The 23,983-nt window shown below is 39.3% G+C and overlaps 1 protein-coding gene across 1 annotated transcript in view; it reads right to left on the bottom strand.

The window, feature by feature from the left end:
- Nucleotides 1-3,309: 3,309 nt before the first annotated feature.
- The window catches only part of PIWIL3 (piwi like RNA-mediated gene silencing 3), a 32,109-nt gene continuing 11,435 nt past the window's right edge, over nucleotides 3,310-23,983 (bottom strand). Inside the window, 14 exon segments of the mRNA XM_036823417.1 lie at nucleotides 3,310-3,426; nucleotides 4,130-4,283; nucleotides 5,149-5,277; nucleotides 5,985-6,138; nucleotides 6,524-6,594; nucleotides 8,589-8,637; nucleotides 8,640-8,691; nucleotides 8,817-9,017; nucleotides 14,623-14,695; nucleotides 15,137-15,318; nucleotides 16,235-16,373; nucleotides 16,854-16,971; nucleotides 17,178-17,304; nucleotides 22,957-23,068. Coding sequence (XP_036679312.1) covers nucleotides 3,310-3,426; nucleotides 4,130-4,283; nucleotides 5,149-5,277; nucleotides 5,985-6,138; nucleotides 6,524-6,594; nucleotides 8,589-8,637; nucleotides 8,640-8,691; nucleotides 8,817-9,017; nucleotides 14,623-14,695; nucleotides 15,137-15,318; nucleotides 16,235-16,373; nucleotides 16,854-16,971; nucleotides 17,178-17,304; nucleotides 22,957-23,068 — 1,678 coding nt within the window.

Here is a 23,983-nt window from a genome sequence, read left to right as displayed (position 1 = left end):
CTCTGCGATTCCTGAGAGTCGGTTAACATACTTGTGGGTCAGGAGTTTGAGGACACAGCCTGAGTGTTGCTGCAGCCAAGCTGCTCCCTGGTTGCCCACATTGTTGCTATTTCCAGTACAGGTAATGGTGGCCATCTGTCCTGGGCCCTTAGATGCTGAGGGTGGCTAAGTCAGCCCTGCCTGGGCCATAGACCCTACAGGGAGAGAGGGAACAGTGAGCCAAGTGAATGAGGGTACAGGGCAGAACTGAGGGGTCCCCCACAAATATTCCACCCAGAACAGGTCAGCCCTCACCTATGCAGAGAGGGAGGAGAATGATGAGGAGAGGGGTGCAGGTCATGGGGCAGGTGCTCAAGAGCTGTGCTGCCTGAGACTCCAGTGGGTGCTCCCCTAAGTCTCTCTTATTCTGAAGCACCCATGGGTGGGAGGAGTTCCTACATTCACATGTGTCCCTGTTCCCCAACACACTCAGCCCTGGGCAATGTCTCTGTGGCAGGTTAATGGCCCCTCCAAAGATGTCTATGTTCTAATCCTTGGATTCTACCCAAATGTTGCCTTATATGGGGAAAGGGAATTAAGGTTGCAGATGGAGCTAGGCTGCCTATCAGCTACCATTAAAATAGGGAGAATATCCTGGATTATCCAAGCGGTCCCAACATCATCACAAGGGCCATTAAAAGTGGAAGTGCGAGGCAGAAGAGTCAGTGTCAGTGGGATATGAGAATGACTCCATTGGCCATTGCAGGCTTTGAAGATGGAAGGGGGGCCGGGAGGCAAGGAATGCAGACAACTTCTGGAAGCTAGAACGAAGGAAACAGACTCCTAGAGCCTCCAGAAAGGAATGCAGCCCTGCTGACATTTATTTTAGCCCGGTAATGCCCACATCAGACCTCTAACTCAGAGTCAGGAAATTCATTATTCTTAGATTATATATTGTATTGCTACTTAGGGCAGATTCATTCCTAACCTACTCAGTAACGTGAAACTTAGGTACTATGATACACTGGAGAAAGTTTATCTGTAAGCCTTTGGAACAATAAAGCTTTCTCCTAGAAATATTTGATACCCAGTTTCCTTCATCTAATTTATAAAGGACTAGTAGGCTAATAAAGTCAGATGGTGTTCTGGTCACGATATTTATATTCATCTTACAAAGGCAACAATTTTTTCTAATCAGTAGATTAAGAAGCCTAAGACCATATTTTTAATAACAAGACTGAATTCAGTGATTTTAACATGAATACCTTTATTGAATCACATTTTAAATTTATAATTCTAGACATTATAGTGTTATGAATAAATAATATTTGTATTGCATTTATAGGAAATGTTCAGAAAGTTCTCATTACTTTGAATTTGTTCCAAGTGATTTTTGTAGCTCTCTAGAAATGTACTACCATAAATGTATTATCATAAATCAAATTCTAGGTTCAGAAAAGAATGTGTCATCTTTAATCATGGAGACCATATCCTATATTATATTTATCATTATTAGCAATACAGCTAGGTAGGACGTTACCGGGATTACAGTATATTTAAAAGACTTGTTTTAATTTTATTTCTTTTAAGATGGGTTCAAATTGCAAACCTAAATTGATTAACCTATAATCAAAGCAATTATATTATTTTTAAACATATCCTTTCTGATGTATTTGAAGTCCCCTAACTACCCCACCTCAAAAAAAAAAAAAAATACCACTCTAGGAGTATAAGAGAACAAAAGTTTCACATATTGTTTTTTTATTTAATTAATTAAGTAATTTATTTATTTATTTATTTATTTATGGCTGCGTTGGGTCTTTGTTGCTGTGTGCGGGCTTTCTCTAGTTGCGGTGAGCGGGGGTTACTCCTTGTTTTGGTGCACGGGCTTCTCATTGCGGTGGCTCCTCGTTGTGGAGCACGGGCTCTAGGTGTGTGGGCTTCAGTAGTTGCAGTGCGTGGGCTCAGTAGTTGTGGCTCGCGGGCTCCAGAGCGCAGGCTCAGTAGTTGTCACGCCCGGGCTTAGCTGCTCCGTGGCATGTGGGGTCTTCCCGGACCAGGGCTCGAACCCGTGTCCCCTGCATTGGCAGGCGGATTCTTAACCACTGCGTCACCAGGGAAGTCCCACATATTGTTTCTTAAGTCTATTTAAAGATAGTTTTAAGTGGAGAGAGAAAAAATAATGTGTCTGCTTTCAGGAAAAACATGATAGCTTCATTTAAACAACTTATTCAAGACTTTCTTCTGATGATGGTACAGCTAACACGATAATGTCACACTTAGAACATGCACAAGAGAATGAATTAAACAGAAATGCTAACAAAGCCCTTAATTTACCTTCTTTGTGGAAAATGTGACAAAATGTTACATTCCTGAGCCACCAACTTTTAAATCGCAAAGCTCTCCTTACTACAGCTCCACCAGAAAAAATTCAGATTCCCATGCAGGTACAAAGAACAAACTATTTCATATATAGGTTGTTTCTTTCATACAAAATATTAAACACAAATAAATTCCCATTTAGTTTTGCCACTTTTATGGCTTCACTGTCCTTGAGAAAAAGGATGTTACAAAACTAAAGTAGGTATGATTTTCCAAGTAGAATTTACTTGTTCATAGATACATATATTCTCCATGTGACTAATGCCCAACCTTTTTTTTAAAATTAATTAATTTTTGGCTGCTTTGGGTCTTCACTGGTGCGTGCAGGCTTTTCTCTAGTTGTGGCGAGCAGGGGCTACTCTTCATTGTGGTGCATGGGCTTCTCATTGCGGTGGCTTCTCCTGTTACGGGGCAGGGCCCTAGAGTACGTGGGCTTCAGTAGTTGTGGCATGTGGGCTCAGTAGTTGTGACTCATGGGCTCTAGAGCACAGGCTCAGTAGTTGTGGCGCATGGGCTTAGTTGCTCCGTGGCATGTGGGATCTTCCTGGACCAGGGCTCGAACCCATGTCCCTTGCATTGGCAGGCAGATTCTTAACCACTGCACCACCAGGGAAGTCCCCCAACCTTTACAATTAGAGCAGCATTGCTTGGAGTACAGAATATTCAGGCATGTTTAATCATAAAGTCCTTGTAACACATTTGAGAGGTAAATTGTAAAACAAAACTCTCACTGTCAGTTCTCCCGCCTGGAGAAGAGAAGCCTCATGTTAAGTTAGTGGTAGTATTGAAAATAGCATAACACACTTGGAGTCTCGTCCATGTCCAGTCAAGAATGGTTTTAATTCTGATTGTGCATCTAGGAAAAAATTTAAGATGTACAGATGCAGAATGAGAAAATAAGTTTACAAATTGTGGTTTTCAACATCCCATCATGCTTTCTTCTCTATGTTAAAGGTAAAAGAGACGTTTTGACAGAGATTCATGTGGTTCTTGGTGAAGACTCTGGCCCACCAGGTAAGCCAGCTTATGGGCATAATGGCAAGGAGCAGGAACTCGGATAATACCCTTTAGGAGAAAGATCAACCAAAAAGATTTTTTTACTTTTATGTCTGCTTTCCCTAAGTTTAAATTTTTATAGATATCCAAGTTTCAAAAAGTAGATTCAATTTTGAACAATTTCACAGATCTGAAGGAAAATCAGTATCAAAAAATACTTACCATATTCATGGTACCATAACCATGTTCATATGGAGAACAGTATGGAGGCTCCTTAAAACTAAAAACAGAGCTACCATATGACCCAGCAATCCCACTCCTGGGCGTATATCCAGAAAAGATGAAAGCTCTATTTCAAAAATATACATGCACCCCAATGTTCGTAGCAGCACTATTTACAATAGCCAAGACACAGAAGCAACCTAAATGTCCATCAGCAGATGAATGGACAACGATGTGGTATGTGTATACAATAGAATAGTACTCATTCATTAAGAATGAAATAATGCCATTTGCAGCAACATGGATGGACCTAGAGATTATCATACTAAGTGAAGTAAATCAGAGGCAAATATTATTTGATATCACTTACATGTAGAATCTAAAAAATAGCATACAAATGAACTTATTTTTATTTACAAAGCAGAAACAGACTCACAGACACAGAAAACAAACCTATGGTTACCAAATGAGAAAGTGCAGGGGGGAGGGATAAATTAGGAGTATGGGATTACAGATGCACATTACCAAATTAAAGAAAAAAAATACTTACTGAAAAATTGTAATACATGTGGCATAGTTTGTAAGTTAGACTTTGTACTGCATCTGGGCTCAAGTAAAGCGTGTCATGGATGACATTATAATGAGTGGGAGTGACAGTGCCAGTGCCTTCTTTCACAGACTGACTCACAATAAAAAAGTCATACCTAGAATTATAGAACATAATTGGTATCAAGCTTATTTTAGAAGAAAAACAATGTAGCAAACCTAGTCTCTGAAGTAACAATTTACAGAAATCCATGATACAGAGTTTCCTTTTTATTTAGAAGCCTGGCTAACTGTTGAGCAATGATTTGCTAAAGCAAATCTACAAAGGACAGTGAAATCATTGACAATTAATAACGCTCATGGGATTTAAACTCAAAAGCATATGCACTGATGCCTAGAGGCAGCAAACATCAAATTAGCACGTTAGACATGGTCATAGGTAATGTGATTCAGAGATTCAGGGAAAGATGGGAATATCCATCCCTGCAAATCACCAGAATATATTCAAACTCCCTAAATTATATAAGTGGTAAGGTTAACCAATTTATTGTAAATATTGAATGTTTATATCATTTTATGTTACACTTTGTTAATTGTACTTTTCATTTGCTTTGTTTTCTTCAATCCTTTCATGCCTTCTACTAGAAAAATCAGTGTTTCTGTCTTCAAATTTAATTCATTTCTCCCTATCTGTTGGTATGAATGTCCTGTTTTATTTCTTGCTGTGGTTTTGCATAACTTTCTCATTTGCATAATTCACTTTACAAGTCTAAAGTTAACCAGAAGTTCTAGCCTTCTTCCTAACAACTGAATCATCTTAGAACGATCAATAAATATTTGTCTGTTTTTAAAATTCTCTGAGAAACAAAATGACTGAAGACAGAAAAAATTATCTAACATACCTACCATTTTTAACCTTCTTTAGGTCAATTCTTCCTTTCTCGTGCAAATCATGCAAACCTTAAAAAATTCTGTTACTATTGGAATAAAAAGGAATCTTTAAAATAAAGAAAGATGGCTTACCATTCCGTCCTAGTCACCTCTAAATCAATAACCGTTCCTGGAGATGGATTGTCAAGTCTTCCCTCATCCTTTTCAATAAAAAATCTGGTGTTTATTCGTTTCTTCACCACGATGAAAGTTAGTCTGACACTTAAAAGATTATGATCAGTGTCACTCTGGTTGCTGTGCCTTATCTCAGAAGCATTCAGAGTGTCGAAAACAGCCCACACGTAGGAGCCATTAAAAGGAGTCTGCAGATGGTAGCTCTCCACACACCCCAATTTTACTGTCTTAGCTCCAAGAGCCTGATTCAGGAAGTAAAGGAGGAGGTTTCTATTCATAGCCATTCAGATCCTAGGGGAAGGGTCCCTTCCTCCCAAGGTCAAGATTACTTGTACTGTCTGTGCTGGGCACCAGGCTTCACTGACAAACAGGTGAGGCCAGAGAAGGGAACTGAGAGGAATCCCCAGTCCTGGGACGAACAGAACTCCAGGATAAAGGAGCTGGATAAGTACAAACCATTGACAGGCTATGTTCATGGACTTTTAGGAATATCTGAGGTTAGCAAGCTCTCCTCCATCAAGGTTTGGAAGGAGATTAGAAAAAGAAAGAATCATGGGGTTCCATATGGGGAAACAACCTGCTACTGCAAGGCTTCAGTTCTGCTTTCTCCTCTGATGTGGGCATGGAACACAAAGGGGGAAGGGTCTGTTTTTTTCTCCCCACCCATCCACTGAAGCTCTCTGTATCCAGCTTTCCAATTCACACATCACAGTTGTTGTAGATATTTCCCCCCTGCCCCTGGAAACTAAAATGTAAAGCTTACAAAATCTGCACTTCATGAGTAATATACCCACCTTTGTCCTCTGTAAGCATTTTCTAAGTAGGACTCCATCTGTTTTAGTTCTTGGTCAATCAGTGCTTGAAGCTGTCCTTCTCCCACTCCATCTCGATACCCAATGATAGAATGTGGCAGAGATGAATTTTGTTCATACCAGAGCTTCAAGGCAGCTGAAAGGAAGTCAGAAACACATATAAATAAACCATAACTTGGAACAAAGTGGCCACTGTTTTTGACAACTTCTATGTTCATTTGTCAACATGGTAGCTTTCAGGACACTGCTTAAGTCCTCAGTCTAGTCCATACTTAACAAGAGTATGAAAATTTTGAGACAGATAATTGTTTGTGGTGGTCAGGGGCAGGGAGTGTTGCTGTCCCATGCATGGTAAGACATTTAACAGCATCCCTAAACTTCTGTCCACTAGATGCCAATAGCACCTCTATCCCCACTGTGACAACCAAAAGTGTCTTCACTCATTGCCAGATGTCCCAGGTGGGGGGGCAGTATCTCCACCAGTATAGACTCAAGCCCCCCAGCCTCCACCAGGCACTGACTATGCAAGCAGGTTGTCAGCCCATTGACAAGCTCCTGCCCCGATTGCTGGATGATGCATTGAGAGAACCACCTGTATGGAGAAAAATAAGCCATTAGTTTGGAAAACAAGATTAATTCAGAATCAAAATGATGAAATTAATCTATGACCAAAAAAAAATTCACTATCAGTAGTTGAGGATCCAATTAAAGATCCATTCTTCATCCGGCTGCAGAGATCCAAGTATTGGTCTCTTCACATATCTTAGGCATTTTGTAACATTTTGAATGCACACAAAGAGTAAGATAGAATGGAAACATTTGTTAACATTAACTACAAATTATACATGCTTTGAATACATATGACTCATATTGTTTCAGCTCTTGGGGAATTCCACAAAGTGCAAACCCAGTGTTTTTCTGGAGACTCCTACTTCTAGTTCAATGTCGTAAACAATGGTTCATCCATATGAATCTGCTTTGGAGGGAGCAGTTTGCTTCAAAACAGTAATAGCTATTGTGACCACTGCTCAGCGTATCAAGTAAAATCACCTGTTTGTCTCGAGTTTCTATCCCCTTATTGCGTTTTTGTTTACTTCAGAGTATTAGGATGACCTGATAGGGTATGATGTATGTTTGCCTCTTCATCTGAATCTGTACTCCGATGGATGGGATCAGATATTTTGGCTTTACATTTTCACTGCTGCATTCTCAGTATTTACACATAGCAAGTGCTCAAAAATATCTATTGCATGAATGCAAGCTTAACTTTTTACCTATTATCACAACATTTTCTACTAAAAAAGGCAGAGTAAATCCATGTTACTCTATTTAGAGTATGACTGGAAGAAAAAGATCCTTAAAGGATACTGTGGAATTATACCTAGTGGGCCACAAACAGCATTGAACATAGTGGTGGTTTGTGACTGTCCCACATACCATAATGCACAAGAGAAGAATATGCAAACCCATCTGCACTATGGGTTTTATTTTCTACTCTACGCACAGAAAATAAAAGGTCCCTGGAGAAAAGGAGAATCATAGGATATAGAAGCACATCTCCTTATTCAGGTACATTATATACAAATGTATGAAGACAAGATCTTATTATACCTACAGGCCACTGGGTATGTTCCCATATGTGTCTTCACCCACATATATCCTAAGTGCTTCCTCATGTGTCCCTATGCAGAGACTCACTGATCAAATCCTGCGGTTGGCAGAATTCTACTTGTCCTCATCCTTGGAACTTGTGAACATAGTGAGATCTGGCCCCTGTGATGATGTTATATGGCACAGTTGACTTTAAGATAAGGAGAGTCTCCAGATGGATGATATCCGACCTCATGAGCTCCTTTAAAATCAGCGAGTTTTCTTTGGCTGATGACAGAAGAGGAAGATGGAGAGATTCAAAAGAGAACAAGAACACAGTGTGAATTGGTGGGTTGGAAGTTGGAGGGGAGGCGGGGAGCACATCAGAAGGAACGTGGATGAAACTCTAGAAGCTGAGACTAGCTGTAGATGATAGCCAGCAAGGAAGTGGGGTCCTCTGTCCCACAATCACAAGAAAATTGGCTCTGCCACATCGACGTATGCTGGGAAGAGGATCCCAAGCCTCCAGGTGAGAATGTGGCTTATGTGACACTTAACTCAGCCTTGGGACTTCCCTGGTGGTCCAGTGTTTAAGAATCTGCACTTCCTCCGCATGGGGCATGGGTTCGATCCCTGGTCGGGGAACTAAGATCCTGCATGCTGCGCAGTGCAGCCAAAAAAACAAACAAAATCTCGGCCTTGTAAGGCCCTGAGAGCCACGCAGTGCCCAACATCTGACCCACAGGACTGTCCGTGGTCATGTGAGTGTTGTCTTAAGCTGCCACATTTTGTCGTAGTTGTTAGGCAGCAATAGAGAATGATCAGAGGCTTCCATACAAAATGTTCTGGGAGCCTAACTTTGCCAGAAGATCAGGAGAGCGCATCACTAAGAACAACTTGTCCATGGAGCTTGCCAACAATGTGTGTTAGGTCCGCCTCTCCTATTTGGCCTCCAGATAGCTCCCCACTAAACACTGTCTGCCAAAGCTTACCCACTGCGTCAAGTCTGGATCGATGCTTGCCACAAATCCTGCGACTGACTTCGTCGATGTACAATACCGTGGAAACAATCGATACCGATGAACATTGCATTCTGCAACTTAAATTTTAAACAAGGTAGCAGATTGAGTTAGAACACAAAGCAAATTTCCAATTAAATAGGACCTTAACAAATTCTACCAAAGACAGATGAAAGCAAGAGAAGGCAACAAAATCCCCACGTACTTCTATATCCACCTTCCAGAGGGCACCTCCTAGCTTGCAGTTCATCTACAGGGCAATCTTTGTAGTGATGGTCAGCGGCGTCTTGGGTCTCTCTAAGGTCCTTTTCAACACACACTGGCTTGGAATCGGGTAATTGACACACACATGTCTTTTTATGCCATCATAAATTTCTTTATTTTCAGTGGGCAGCAAGAAAAGGACCTTGAAAGAAAGCAAACATGACATTCCCCAAGATGCAAGAACACAGCGATGTGAGAAATGGATGCGTGTCGAGGAAGCTATATAGTTGGAGCACTGACAAAGTAGAGACTATTTATTAAACAGATATCTGAATCCATGAGGGCGAAGGGTCTAGAATCACACTGCATTCAACAAGTGTGAGTATGAGTGTTTGGAAGAGACAGGCTGTGAGACAGGCATTTGGCAATATGCATCGATCCTTGAAACTTGCAAAACCCTTTCATCCTAGTCATTCCATTCCCGGGAATCGTTCCATTTCCAGAAGTCTATCATGAAGTCAACATGGATGGGTTAAAAACATAGACTGAACTATACTGTCCTCAGGACAGTCACCGTTGATGGGATGATCGCTCTGTGTGGGGCACTTGCCAAGCATTTTACTTGATTCAGTTAATTCTCTCACCAATCCACTGAGATAAATACTGTTATCTGCCCCCACCAGCAAACAAGCTTGGGGGTTGTTATGGAAACTGCCTGATTTACAAGCAGCAGAGCAAGTTTCCAAGCCCTCGCCAGGACCTCCAGTAGGACACTGAGCCGTTAGGAAGAGAGGCTACCGCTTGGCTTGTTTCTGACTAATGGGAAAAATCATCAGTATATTCTTTTTAACAGTGATGCTTCTAGAAGTTTTTGGCAGACGTTCTTTATCAGATTAGGGTAATTCTTTTCTCATTGTAGATTAAGTGAGTTTTTCTTTTCACATGAAAAAGTATGAGATTTTATTAAATGCATTACCTGCGTGGACTAAGAAATATTCACCACACTATAATTCACCACACTAACCAGTTTTTAGAAAAATATAAACAACCTATTTCAAACTTACTGGCCCACTCTAGCCCATGGTGTTCTCCTAATATTTCTTTAACCACCAGCGAATCTCTAATAATGAACTCTATTTTTCCTAGTGTTGTTGAGCCTTACTCTTTTTCATTATTCTTGACAGTATCAAATTTTAGCATTTCCAAAGCTTTAGATTTATTTGCAGATTGTTTTCTATTTAGTTTCTCTTTTTACTGTTGATTTCATTCTATTTTACTTTGGTTGACTTGGTTCTTGATGCATTAAAATCCAGACTTCATTCCCAGTGTATTCATCAAGGGCTGTAGGTCTCATTTCTAGTTTGCTGTGTCACCCACGTTTTGATGCCTAGTACTTACTTATATAGTCCCTCGGTTCTAAGAATTTAATAAATTTCCATTATTCTTTCTAATATCACTGTTACTTAAAAAAATAATGGTTTCTTCAGGTGTACGTGGTTTAATGATTTCTAATTGTAATGTACTGTGGTCAGTGTATGTGGTCGATAGGATCCTGGTCCTTCATTATTTGCCTAGGTTTCTCCAAGCCCAGTGTGATCAGTTGAAGACAAAGACAAAACGAACTTATAGATGCACTTTTAAAGAGCACCTGATCTTTTGGGTCCATATTTTATACACGCACATGCACACGCACACACGCACGCACACATCTCCCTCTCTTTCCCTCCTCCCTTTCTCTCTCTCTCTCTCTCATATATATATATATATGTTAGTAGGTTAGTAGGTCAAGCTTTTAGGTTCAAGTTTAAAATCTTCTAGATTCTGTTTTTTTAAATCTGCTGATCTGACTTTCCTGAGAGTGGTCAGCGAATATTGTCTCCTAAAATTTCAGCTTCTGGAATAGCATGGACCTGTCTCCTCTTAAGAGCTATTCAAGCTGATGAAGATATAGAAACATGCCTGTTTCAGGCTCAGCCAGTTTAACAAGGCAATAAAGAATGATAGGGTTAAGATAGGAGAGAAGTAGGGACCCAGAGAGGTGATCCCAGCAACTGAGGCTGTGTTCTCTCCTGAGGTATCTGCCCATCCCAGTAAACACGGCTGAGAGGTTGGGAGGCTCTGAAAAGACTAACAACCTCTCCTCAAAGAGGGAGAAGGACAGAAATTAAAGACCAGGTCCTGCCAAGGAAAGGGTACTCGAGTTAAATCTTGAGCCTACCACTCTAAACAGATTAGATTTATAATACTATGCTTTAAAGACATGAAGCTATGAGAATGTTCCAGCTGATGGTGGGTGTGTACCACCTTGGTACAGCCATTAAGGAAATCTGATTAGCAGCATCTAGTGACAAAGGAACATTCTTCTCCCAGGTGCATCCCAACAGAAATGCATACATATGAGCACAAAAGACAAGTACAAAAGTAGTCATGACGGTGCTTAAGTAATAGCAAAACTACAAATATCCCAAATGTTTGACAATAGGATACATTAAGTTAAAAACAATGGGTTACCATCTAGAGCAAGAGAACAAAAGACTACAGCTACACCCAACAAAGATAAACCTCAATGCTGAGCCAAAGAAAAACCAACACAAGACTGAAAGCATATGGCTCTTTAGGTAAAGTTCAAGAACAGACAACATTAAGCTACGGTGATAAGAAGGCAGGGAAGTAGTTTCATTTGTAGGATAGTGAGTGTGAAGGGGACAAAGTGAGCATCCAATGAGATTAAAAGATTATGATCCATTAAATAAGAATCCATGAGTGTGTTTACACAAGAATGAAGAGTTCTTCCTTATAATAAAATACCAACTAATAAATATAGAAGGGATATTGGAAACATAGACATCACTATTTGGTGAGACCATGTTAACAACTGTTTCAGACAAGAATCCTCAATGGATGCTAAAATTAATGAGTGAAACTTCAATGAGAAACAGAACATTTGCATAGTCTCGAAGTGTCGTGCCATAATAAATTTAATCAATTACAAAGGGATAAAACACTAACTTTATAATGGTGAAACCTACCAGACCTCAACTTAATCATATGAGCTAAATTACAATGACCAGTTAATACAGCAGAAACTAACACAACGTTGTAAATCAACTAAACTCTAATAATAATAAAAAAATTATTACATGGAGATCTGATGACTTAAACCATGAATAGCAAAAAAAAAATGACCAGTTAAATCAACATCATGGGCTTCCCAATATGATGGATTTAGTAAACCATAGAATACTTCTGTGATATTCTGCAAGAATGCATGACCTGAATCTAGTCATGAGGAAATGGGCAAACCTATACTGAGGATTGTTCTATAAAATTACTGGCCAGTACACTTCTAAAATGTCAAGGCCATAAAACCCAAAGACAGATTGAAGATACTTCCCAGATTAAAAGAAGACGGAAAAAGCCTGATGGTTAGATGCCTCAGGTGACCCTTGATGGACCAGACGAAGAATTTATTTTGCTATAAAAGGGAACGATTGGAAGAATTTGGATTAGGGGTGTAGATCAGATAAATGGCTCAGGAAAAAACATATATACACACATGTAACTACTATGAATAATGACACAGGTATATATATACATATATATATATATATATATATATAGTGAGAAGGAAAGAATGATTATATGTAGGTAAATATAAAGAGGGAGAGAGAATGATTATAGGAATGTGATAAAATTTACTGGTTGGGAAATCTGGATGATGGTTATAGAGAGATTTGTACTGTCTTTGCAACTCTTCCTATAAGTCTGAAAATATAAAGTGAAAAGAAAAAAGTTTTAAAATATTCAGGAAAATAGATAGTGGAGGTTTTAGATTGGATTGGTGTGTACTCATTCTTAAACAGAAAAGTTGTAAAAGATTCTCTAAAATAACAGGGACTGTGTTCACAGTTGCCATTTTTACTGCCAATATCTGATTTTGAGGAATAGGTTATTAATATTATGTGTAAGATGACTATTTTTATTCTTTTAGCCTTAAATTATTAATGCAGTACTAGATTGCTTTTCCTTCCTGGTTTAAAAAAGTCTGTAGTTTAAATATGCTTTTATTTCCTCTATTTCTGCCTTACTCCACCAGCTCACACGTTTATAGGAATTAAATTCTTTATTATTCCCAAACTATGTGAGTACTTATGAACTCTTGGTAGTGTTACCACCAATTCATATTAATATTTGGGAAGTTAATGTTTAATTTGAGATATAACATAAATATGTGACTTGATGTCTTCCCATCACATTCAGTGGATTACCTTACACAGCCTGGTTCTGGCCCCCACCCAGCGCCACACAGCCTTTGAAATTTGTGAGCCACATGGCTTCACCCCTGCTTATATATGAGAATTCCCCTCTGTTCCTGGTCTAGGGAGACTTACTTTTGTGCCAAAAGATGTTTTACACATAATTTCCGGTTCCTATTTTATTGGTCATTCCCAGTTGTTTGGAATGCATAAGATTGTAGGCGTGCTCTCCCCACCATTTGAAAAGACACCTTAAAATATTTAAGGGACTGCCTTGAATAAAAGATACTGTTCCAAAAAGAAAAACTAGGATAATTAGTAAAAGTGGGGCAAGTTCCCATTCAAGTTTCAGACACTTTCTTAAGAGAAATTCCCACAATTAGAAAGGCAGTCTTTCATTTTCCAGGCAGATGCTAAATGAACAAAGAAAGTCATGTCATGAGTTGGGATGCAAACCACCACCAAGGCCTCTTCAACTCCATTCTAACATGTGATGCTTTGCTGAGTCCCACCGGAGGCTTCCTTGACCTAGCTGAGCATTTAAGGCTACAACACCAGAGAAGCATGAAGCATGGCATTCAATCAAAGTAACAGGAAGCAAGACACAGATTTAAGAACAGGATTTCAAAAGTAAGATTTCATTTGAGTATAATAATGGCTCACAGAAGGTATCCTTCAGAGTAGCCTACAGGGTTGCTTGGTAGAAGCTGAAAGGAGAGAAAAGTCTAGGCTCTATGGAAAAGACAATAGGAGGAATATCCTGGTTTCAGGATCAAGAAACAAAGATCCCTTTAAAGAGCATCCTGGGGACTTCCCTGGTGGTCCAGTGGGTAAGACTCCACGTTCCCAATGCAGGGGGCCCAGGTTCGATCCCTGGTTGGGGAACTGGATCCCGCATGCCACAACTAAGAGTCCATATGCTGCGACTAAAAGACCCTGCATGCCGCAACTAAGAAGCCCACATGCCACAACTAAGAAGCCCACATGCCACAACTAAGACCCAGTGCTGCCAAGATAGATAGATTAGATAGATAGGTAGGTAGGTAGATAGATAGATATAAAGAGCATCCTGGATGATGAAGGAAGAATGGGAGATGAGTTTGGGGAAAGAAACCAAGGAAGGAAGAAAGATGTTGCTTTAGTAATTCAGATACAACATAATGACAACAGATGGGAGAAAGGAAAAATTCCATGAGAAATACCAGACGAAAGAACACTTACTGGAAGAGAACAGATCATAGACTTTGCAGGTTACAGCTGGAGAGAGAAATGATGAATGTGTGCCTACCATAATCCATATTACTTAATATTTGTATGGTGTTTTTTAATCTGAGACTTAAAAAATAATTCTAAGTCCTCAAGCCTAAAAGAATGAGCATAACATGGTGATATTAAGTAGTAGCTTAAACCCCAAAGTCTGTATTCAGCTACATTGTAGGGGTAAATTTATATTTTTTGGCTGGTTTAGGAAACCAATGGCAACATCCAAATTCTAAAATACATACAAATGCAACTCACTAAGGACGGGGCACACATCAAATAGACACTTACCATCTGTGCTTTTTGTGAAGCATGTTTTTCTAAGGTGCTTATATAAGGATGGACTGTATCATCTGCTTCAAGCCTAGAAAATAAGTATTTCATCTATATTTCAAAAGTAATGAACAGTGAAACATGTCACATTTTATACAGCCAATGAAGCATGACATAAAACAAGGCAAGATAGACTGCCAAGGTAAGTATTTCATTTGAAGGTTTTTAAGACAAAAACAAGTTCAGTTTTTGGAAACAAGACTGGAAACTAGTTTTTACTATTCCCTCCTCCCCCGTCCACTCACATCAAGTTGCTAATTCTCATGTCTTCAAGATGTGGCCCAATAACCAGAAATTCATAGATCACAAAAGCCTGATTTAATATGTGTGGGCTAGAGCAGACTTTACTTTTTTGCTTACACACTTTCAGAGTTTGGATAACGTGACGGATTCCTACAATTTAAGAAGTTTTTCCACTTTCAAATTGCCAGCAACCGATTTTGAAATTGTAGATAATTTCTGCTCTACTTACAGTTTTGCATTTCTGACAGTTATGCCCATTTTGGGTGTGAATTTCTGTAGATTCTGCTGAAAGGTAAGGGCTGTTCCATAATTTCCCTTAGTATAGAGTATTAGCCAATGATCCAGTGACATTGCTCTAAGTACAGGTACCTCCCTTGTGTTTCTTGACCAATCTGCATTATGGTTGTCAAACTGGAGGAGAATTCAAGACATGGTATAAAACTTCATTAAAAAAAAAAAGAAAACCAACATCATCTAAGATCCTTTCCATTGTAAATCTGTGGTATTTCCCATTGAAACATTACCATTTTAAACTTCAGTCATGACAAGATTTTTTAAAGTACTTTAAAAATAAGTTTATTATAACTAATGAATATAAAATCTGACATGTTTTCAAACAATTTTGCAAAAAAAAGTAAACCCCTCCCTTGTTCCCCCTCCCCACAAGATACAGAGTAAGAACTTGGACAGAGTTTTACATGAAATCTAAACATGAAATTCTCATTTGTCAGTTGATCCTGAAAAGCTCCAACACATTATATTCTAGGTAAAGATCCATTAAAATTAAGAAATCAACAAACCACTTGCTTTCTACTGTCATTATGATGCTCATTCAAAATGCTGATGGGCAAGAACAGGTAACATAAGATTGCATGTGACAGATATTCAAAGTGCATGGATCTATGAAATCACAAACAATTGAGATGAGAATCCTGGGGGTGGAAATTAAACGCTGACTTAAAAAGGCAATCCAAGGAAATCTATGTATATTGTAGTCTTTCGCATCTGGTCTAATGTTAGCTATTTTTCCTTAAGATATAGGTTAGTCACACTAGAATACCATGGGTTATTCTGGGTTATTATGATTTTAGGTATTTGACTCTTAAGGATACATTTGGAAGATCATTTTACCATGAGAGAATGTACACAATACTAATAAAGATATACAGAGTTTACTCTATGCCAAGCATGTTACATGCATTCTTATTGAATGATGGCTTGTCCTCTCATATGGAAATGACAGGTAGTCTGAAAACACCAGTCATGGTTATTGACATGACCGAGTTAGTTCCTCTTTAGGTTGTTACTAATTTGACCCAACTCTGACATGACAATCCTGCAGCTGTCTTACAGTTCTTCTTCCTTGGTGAATTCTTACATCTTGCAAAGTTCTTCCAGAAAAGGATAAAAACTCCATCTCAAGTTCCAAATTCCAGTCTCGAAGCTCCTTTTGTACAGTATTATTTCTGAAAGAAAAAATATTTCCACATGCTCAAACCCAAGAAAATACACAAAGGCAATTATCCATTTGCAAAACACAAGTCAGTATTCCTCTCATCTAAAGTGCTTTGTGTCAAGATGCTACAGGTAAACTCCGTAAAACTCAAACAATCTTGTCTTTGTTCTCACACTTGTGCAGGCACTTAGAATCTATTTCATTCTTACCCCCTCTTGGCCTCCTCTAACACTGCAATGACAGAAAAAAATAGAGTTGCACCTCCCCACTCCCCAAATATCACTTTCTTCCCAATCGTCACTTTTTAATTGAAGAATCTGAGATGCCAAGTGATCCACACAGGTCTCCACTTCACACACACAGAAAAGTAGCACTTACTCCGTGCAGCTTGCAGGATCTTAGTTTCCTGACCAGGGATGGAACCCAGGCCCTCAGCAGTGAAAGCATGGAGTCCTAACCACTGGACAGCCAGGGAATGCCAAGCACTTACTCTCTTAAAGCATCCATGAGTGTTAGCAATTTACACTGCCTTCTACCTGGATCCATCCTCATATAGGTGGACAACTCTCTCATCATTCCGTAGTCTTTACGCAGGTCATCCGTTAAGCCTTTAAAAAAAAATCCGAAAGATAATACACCAAACAAGCAAGAATAGATTTCTATTAGAGAAGACATAACTGTTGTATCCGGAAGAAGAAGAAAATCAGAGAGAACAAGTCTGGGTCATGTGGAGTCTTGTGAAAATCCTGTAAAGTAATATTGGTGACTTTAAAGAAGGGCTGTCTTTTATGAAGATGGTATAAATCCACAGTACCTGTCAGGTGGCATAGCTCAGGAACCAGCATTATAGGTTGACGGAGTGTGTCCTGTCGGCTCTTTTTCCATTTGCTCTTGGTGATCAAAAGTGGCTGACTTAAGGTAGTGACCACTGTACCATACTGCTGCTCAACAGAAAAACGAACACTGGCATGACTATTAGCAAAACCTTAGTAACATCAAATAAATAGGTTCAAAAGTGCATTTTCGGATCACAAATGGAGGCCTAGAGGTGTGGTGATATTGTTTCCCCCAGTTTAAGAGAGCCTCCAAAACACTCTTAATATTCTCTTAATTTGATGTCCCAGGGATCACTTACAAACATAGATGGCCAAGGAGAGTAGAACACCCACAAAACATAATGGAATCATTGTGCTACCCTTTTTATTATAGATGTAGATGGGTGAGACTCTTGGATTATGTATTTCTCACCACAGTAGTGCCTTGAAAGTTTCCAAAACATACTGAGAATTTTCAAGAGGATTCCTATACTAATGGGGGACAAAAAAACCTGGCCACTTTTTAGAGTGGCAATTCCAGATCTATTCCCAACATTCCTCCTGCTTTATTTCCCCTAAACCCTTAGTCTCTGCTTCCAGTAGGGAAAGGCATCTTCTAAGGCATCACATACAGAAGTTCCTATCCCTAAGGCAGCAAATTCTTGTACAACAGTGACTTTACTCCCCAACACAAAGTGGAGATTCTTTGTAGATCTTCCTAAGCTGCTTATTAGCAAGGTCCTCATCAATAAGTTAACCACATGAATTCTGGTATCATCTGTCATTTAAGCATCTGAGAGCTTCAAAAGGAGTTCTAACTTTGGGCAAGAAGACTTCAAATCCAGGTTTCATGGCTCTTTTCCAGCTGGGCGGCTACTATTAATTCTCATGCTATTGTTGCAGATTATATATTTTTTTCCTTCAAGCACTCTGTAGTTATTTGAAGGCAGCTAAGGTTCACCCCCTATTTCCTTGTCCTAGACCCTTCTTTAAGGAGGGCACTTTTGCAGGTATATACATGCATGTAGAATCATGGCATCATTTTAAGCTTCATCCACAACTCCTATCACCCAGTTTATCAAAGCCTTTGGACTTGCCCTTCCTCCTATAGAGAACTTTGGAAATCACACTTCCATTTCTTATAGCTTTTGTAAAAAATAAACAAACCTCAATTAAATAGAGTCAGGAGACCAGAGAGGGAGCTCTCACACCCTGCAACGATAGCAGAGCCCAACAGGAAGAAGAAAGACTTCTCTTCTTCCCTGGCAAGACCTTGGCCAATGAAAAGCCATGGACTCTTTGTTTACTAAAGCCCTTCCAACTTCCTTTTCTCTTCTATAAAAGGGTTCTCCTTTCCTCGTCAAGTGGGACTTGCACATGGCTCACCAGGGTTGCAGACCCCAAATTGCAATTCTCCACTGATCCCAAATCAACCCATCTTTGCTGAAGAAAAAACCTGCAGTCTATTTGTTTTAGGTCCAAAAAACAAATCAGTTCTGTTGTCCCTATTTCCATTATTTGAAAGCTAGGATTGCGCTTACTTTCTAATGCCTCATCTATGAATTCAGCAGTTTTTCCCAGATCTCATTACAACCCTACGACCAAGTTGTCATCTCTTATGAGACTCAGTTCCTACCAGGGCATCCTGAGACTACCATAGTCATTCAAATATTTCAGCGCATCCATTTCACTCAAGTAAATCTGCTGGAACCATTTTCTTATGTTTACATGTAAGACTCTATCAACACATGCCAAGAAGGTAGTTTGCCTTAATGTGACACACTCTCTCAAATTATTACGAATCCCACTACTCTGTGATGCTAACATGCATGAATTATCTATTACAACCTATGTGTATGAGCTACTATGTGCCAGTCATGGTGTAAAGTGTAAGAGATATGTATTGCAAAGAGCAGAATTATAGCTCTCCTAGTCCTATGAAACTCGTAGTCTATTGGGGAGGGGAGAGATTAATAAAAATCACCCAAATATATAATTACAAATTGGGATAAGTGTTATGAAATACAAGTACATAACAGAACAGCGTGACCTCACAGAGGCCTGATGTTGCAGGTCAGTGTATGCACGGGAGGGAGGGGTACTGTTGGGATATCCAGAATGGCTCTTTTTAAAAAAATTTTATGAAGTATAGTTGATTTACAATATTATGTTAATTTGTGCTATGTAGCAAAGTGACTCAGTTATATATATGTATATTCTTTTTCATATTCTTTTCCATTATGGTTTATCACAGGATATTGAATATAGTTCCCTGTGCTATGCAGTAGGACCTTGTTGTTGATCCATCCTATATATAATAGTTTTCACCTGCTAATCCCAAACTCCCAATCTTTCCCTCCCCCACTCCCTCCCACTTGGAAACCACAAGTCTATTCTCTGTATCTGTGAGTCTGTTTGTTTCATAGATATGTTCATTTGTGTCATATTTTAGATTGCACATATAAGTAATACCATATGTCCATCGACAGATGAATGGATAAAGAAGATGTGGTGTATGCACACACACACACACACACACACACACACACACACACACACACACACAATCGAATATTACTCAGCCATAAAAAAGAATGAAATAATGCCATTAGCAGCAACATGGATGGACCCAGAACGGCTCTTCTTAGTCAAAGATCTTTGAGATAAAATTTGTAGGATGAACAGGCAAACATCAGCCTAGGTGGAGGAATCAGCACACATAAATTGAGAAGGAGAGAGGTGCTTAACTCTCTCACAGCCTCACCTCCCTTACTTCCCCAGCTTGCATTCCATAGCCTGTCACAATCACATCCTCACAAATGCCATTCATTCCTTCACTATGCCTTGATCATGCTACGTTGGCAAGTCTCGAACCCTGGTAAAACCCAGCTGTCTGTTCTGCCCATGCAACCAACAATCAAACCCTGCTGACTGGTTCTAGAGTTAGTCTGCCACAATATGAAAGGGGTGTTCTGTTCAGATTCCCTAGTTATGCTTCCTACCCATTGAAAAAACCAACATTTCACACTTTCTCATCTCTTCTCAAACCTCCTATACATCTCCCTCATCGCTGCCCATCAACTAACTCAGCCAATTATCTTGCTTCATACTTCACTGAGAAGTGAATGTCTGAAGATTCAGACAGGAATACACTTACATTCTGCCCAGTGTGTGCCTTCTCTCTACACATATGTATGTTCTTCTTGCCCTCCGATTACTATGGAGGATGTGTCCTGCTCCAGAAAAGGGTCCATAATCTCTACCACAGCTATGGATTCTAACCTCTTCTTTCCTTCAGGGATTTTGTTCCTATCATTACCCCTCATTTATCTTGCCTTCTGTACTAACAATTTCTCCTTCTCTATTGGACAATTTATACCAGGATAAACACATACTGTAGTATTCTCTAACTTAAAAAAATCCTTCGTCTACATAACATTTCTCTTCCCTTCTACAGCAAACGTTGCTAAATCTTTCCTTCAGTACCTTCCACCTGGACTTCAATTCCCACCATTACACAATTTGCTCTTGGCAGTGAACTCCATGCTATCAAACTCAATATACTCTTCACTGTGTATTTTTCCCCCAGCTCTATTGAGGTATAATTTATATACAAAAATCTGCCCATAATGTGTACAGTTTGGTGAATTTGGGCATATGTATACACTCTCATTTAACCTCATCTTAACATTTTACAGAGACGCATATCCTTCTTTCCTGAAATACTTCATTCTCTTGGTCATCTATATATTCTGCCTAGGTGACTGCATATCAAAATCCAAGGACTAGGTAAGAGCTAATAATTCACAAAATGAAAACTCCAGGCTTTACACCCTGGGACTTCAGACTCATCGGCATGCCCAAAGAGCATACTTTATTTACACCCTTTGGCAGAGAGATGATGAACTCACCACATCTGTACACGAAGGAAAAGAGTGTCCACTTAGGTTCAGGCTGTAGGACTGAATTTTAACAAAGAAATATGAGTGAAAGTAGTGCATCAGCCTATCACTTTCAGTCTAAGGGACCTAAGAGCCAGTATGCTGCTTCTACCTCTTTTCTTCTAACATGACAACCTTGGAGTCCTCTTGTTGAGATGGTAGAGCCACAAAATGGTAACAGATGAGATCACTGAGTCTCCCTGACTCTCATTAGACTTTATTCAAGCCAGAAATAAACCTTTTAAAATTAACTTACTGATATTTCAGTTTGCAATTCCATCTGTGCCTATCTCATCCCAGAACAATCCCCTCACTTATTACAACCAAGCCTTCACTATGTCCTCTCCATTTTCACCTACTTCTCCCACCCTGCTCCAGGCCACCATCATCATTTAAGTCAACTGATTTAATAACCTCCTCACTGATTTCCCTGCCTCCCATTTTTACCCCCATACAGCCCATTCTCTGTATATTAGACAGAAATCTTACAAATATCTACATAATATGACTTGACAATAAAATCCAATTTACTTCTCTAGAGAACACTCCAGCCTAGTTTGGGCTCTGGGTACACCATGCCCACCCTGAAAATAGTGCCTTTGTACTACCTCTTCTCCCTCATCCGCACCTAGCTTGCTCCTTGCTGCCATTTACATATCAGCTTCGCAGAGAAGCTTTCCATGACCTTGCAGACTAATAGCCACCAGACATTCTCCATAATACCACCCAATTTTAATTATCTCCATATCCGTTATAACTATTAGAATAGTTTTCATCTTGTTTGTCATCTCTCTGTCTGCCATGAGAATGCAAGTGCCTTGAGAGCTGAGAACTAAATTGTCTTACTAATGTATACCCAAGATATACAGTAGGCACTCACTAAATGCTTTTGGGATTGAATGAACAAGCAATAAGTGTGAAACACAAATGAGGATAATGTCATAATAACCCTCCCTTGAAGGGTTGTCAGAGGGCTATGTACCTGCAATTGTTCCAAGTAGCTATGTTTTGAGTCCCAACATAATACAAGCTTTTTAAAGAAAATCATCCATTTATAAGTTCTTTCCATTTGCCACAAATATCTGCCATTCCTTTAATTACCTTTCTCTCATCTGCTAAAGCTAGAAAACCAACCTCACCAACTGGCCTGAGTTTATTTGTGAGCACTCAAATTAAAAATAGAGGAGGGACTTCCCTGGTGGCACAGTGGTTAAGAATCCGCCTGCCAATGCAGGGGACACGGGTTCGAGCCCTGGTCCAGGAAGATCCCACATGCTGCGGAGCAACTAAGCCACTGCAATGAGAAGCCCGCGCACCGCAATGAGAGTAGCCCCTACTCGCTGAAACTAGAGAAGGCCCGTGCACAGCAACGGAGACCCAACACAGCCAAAAATAAATAAATAAATAAATAGAGGAATCCATGAATTATGAGATTTAGCACGTAACAGACATCACCTCAGATTGTAATTGGTCATTTTTTTCTTCTTTTTGAACCAAGTTCTGTAGGGCTGAAACTCCTACATAAAGTTCTCATTTCTGAAGTCTTACCATGTTTTATTTTCTACCTAACAATCCATCTACATGTTTAAAACAACCATAGCCACTTCTAAGCCTGACAGGGAGGGCCATCTTGGAGGCATTCTAATTATGTGACATTACCCTATACACAAAACACTCAAATACATGGATAATAGATATAAGCCAAGCTATAATACCCCAAAAGGAGAATATATACAAATACATATATATGTGTCTAAATAAGACTTGAGAAATATACTTAACTGTATAATATGAAAATTTTTAAGACAAATATGTTTGAAGAAATAAAATTTCATACCTCCCTGTAATAGTCTACAAAGGAGGTTTCACTGCCATCCGACCTTGTAAATGTAGAGCTGGGAGACTTCTCCCAAGTAATATCATCCACCCTGTAGGTTCTGTTGTTATACCTGTGGAATAATCGTAATATATGGTATTATTCCTGACGTTATTGCATGGAACCATGTAAGAAAGAAGTGGTTTAAAATCCTACAAGTAATTGCAGAATATATAGCTTTGTTAAGATTAATTCACATAACATGCAATTCACCCATTTAAGTGTGCAGTCCAGTGGTTTTTAGTGTACTTACTGAGTTGTGCAACCATCACGCGATTTTAGAATATTTTCATCACCCAAAGAAGAAACACCTGAACCGTGAGCAGTCACTCCTTGTTTCCACCCAATTCCCCCAGTCCTTAAACCACCACTAGTTTACTTACTGTCCCTATGCATTTGCCTACTCATCACATTTCATATAAATTGAGTCATATAATATGTGATCTTCCCCGACTGGCTTCTTTCACTTAGCATAATATTTTCAGGGTTCATTCATGCTGTAGTATGTATTGCTACTTCATTCCATTTTATTGACAAATAATATATCATTGTATAGATATACCACATTTGTGTTTATCCATTTACCAGTTGATGAACATTTGGGTTGTTTATGCTCAAGCTATTATGAATAGTGATGTTGTGGACATTCATATACCAATTTTGGTGGATATGTTTTTATTTCTCTTGGGTATATAACCTGGAGTGGAATTGCTGGGTCGTATGGTAATGCTATATTTAGCACATTGAGGAAATGCCAGACTCTTTCCCAAAGAGGCCATACTTATACCAGCAGTGTATAATGGTTGGTTTCAATTTTTCCACATCCTTGCCAACACTTGTTAACATTTTCCTTTTTAAATTTTAGCAATCCTAGTAGATAGGAAGTGGCATTTCATTTTGGCTTTAATTTGCATTTCCCTGATGGCTAATGATGTTGAGCATCTTCTCATGTGATTATTGGCCATTTGTATATTTTATTTGGAGAAAT

Source organism: Balaenoptera musculus, chromosome 14 (genome assembly GCF_009873245.2).
Source record: "Balaenoptera musculus isolate JJ_BM4_2016_0621 chromosome 14, mBalMus1.pri.v3, whole genome shotgun sequence".
Taxonomy (NCBI): Eukaryota; Metazoa; Chordata; class Mammalia; order Artiodactyla; family Balaenopteridae; genus Balaenoptera; species Balaenoptera musculus.
This window is presented reverse-complemented; position numbering and strand designations above follow the sequence as displayed.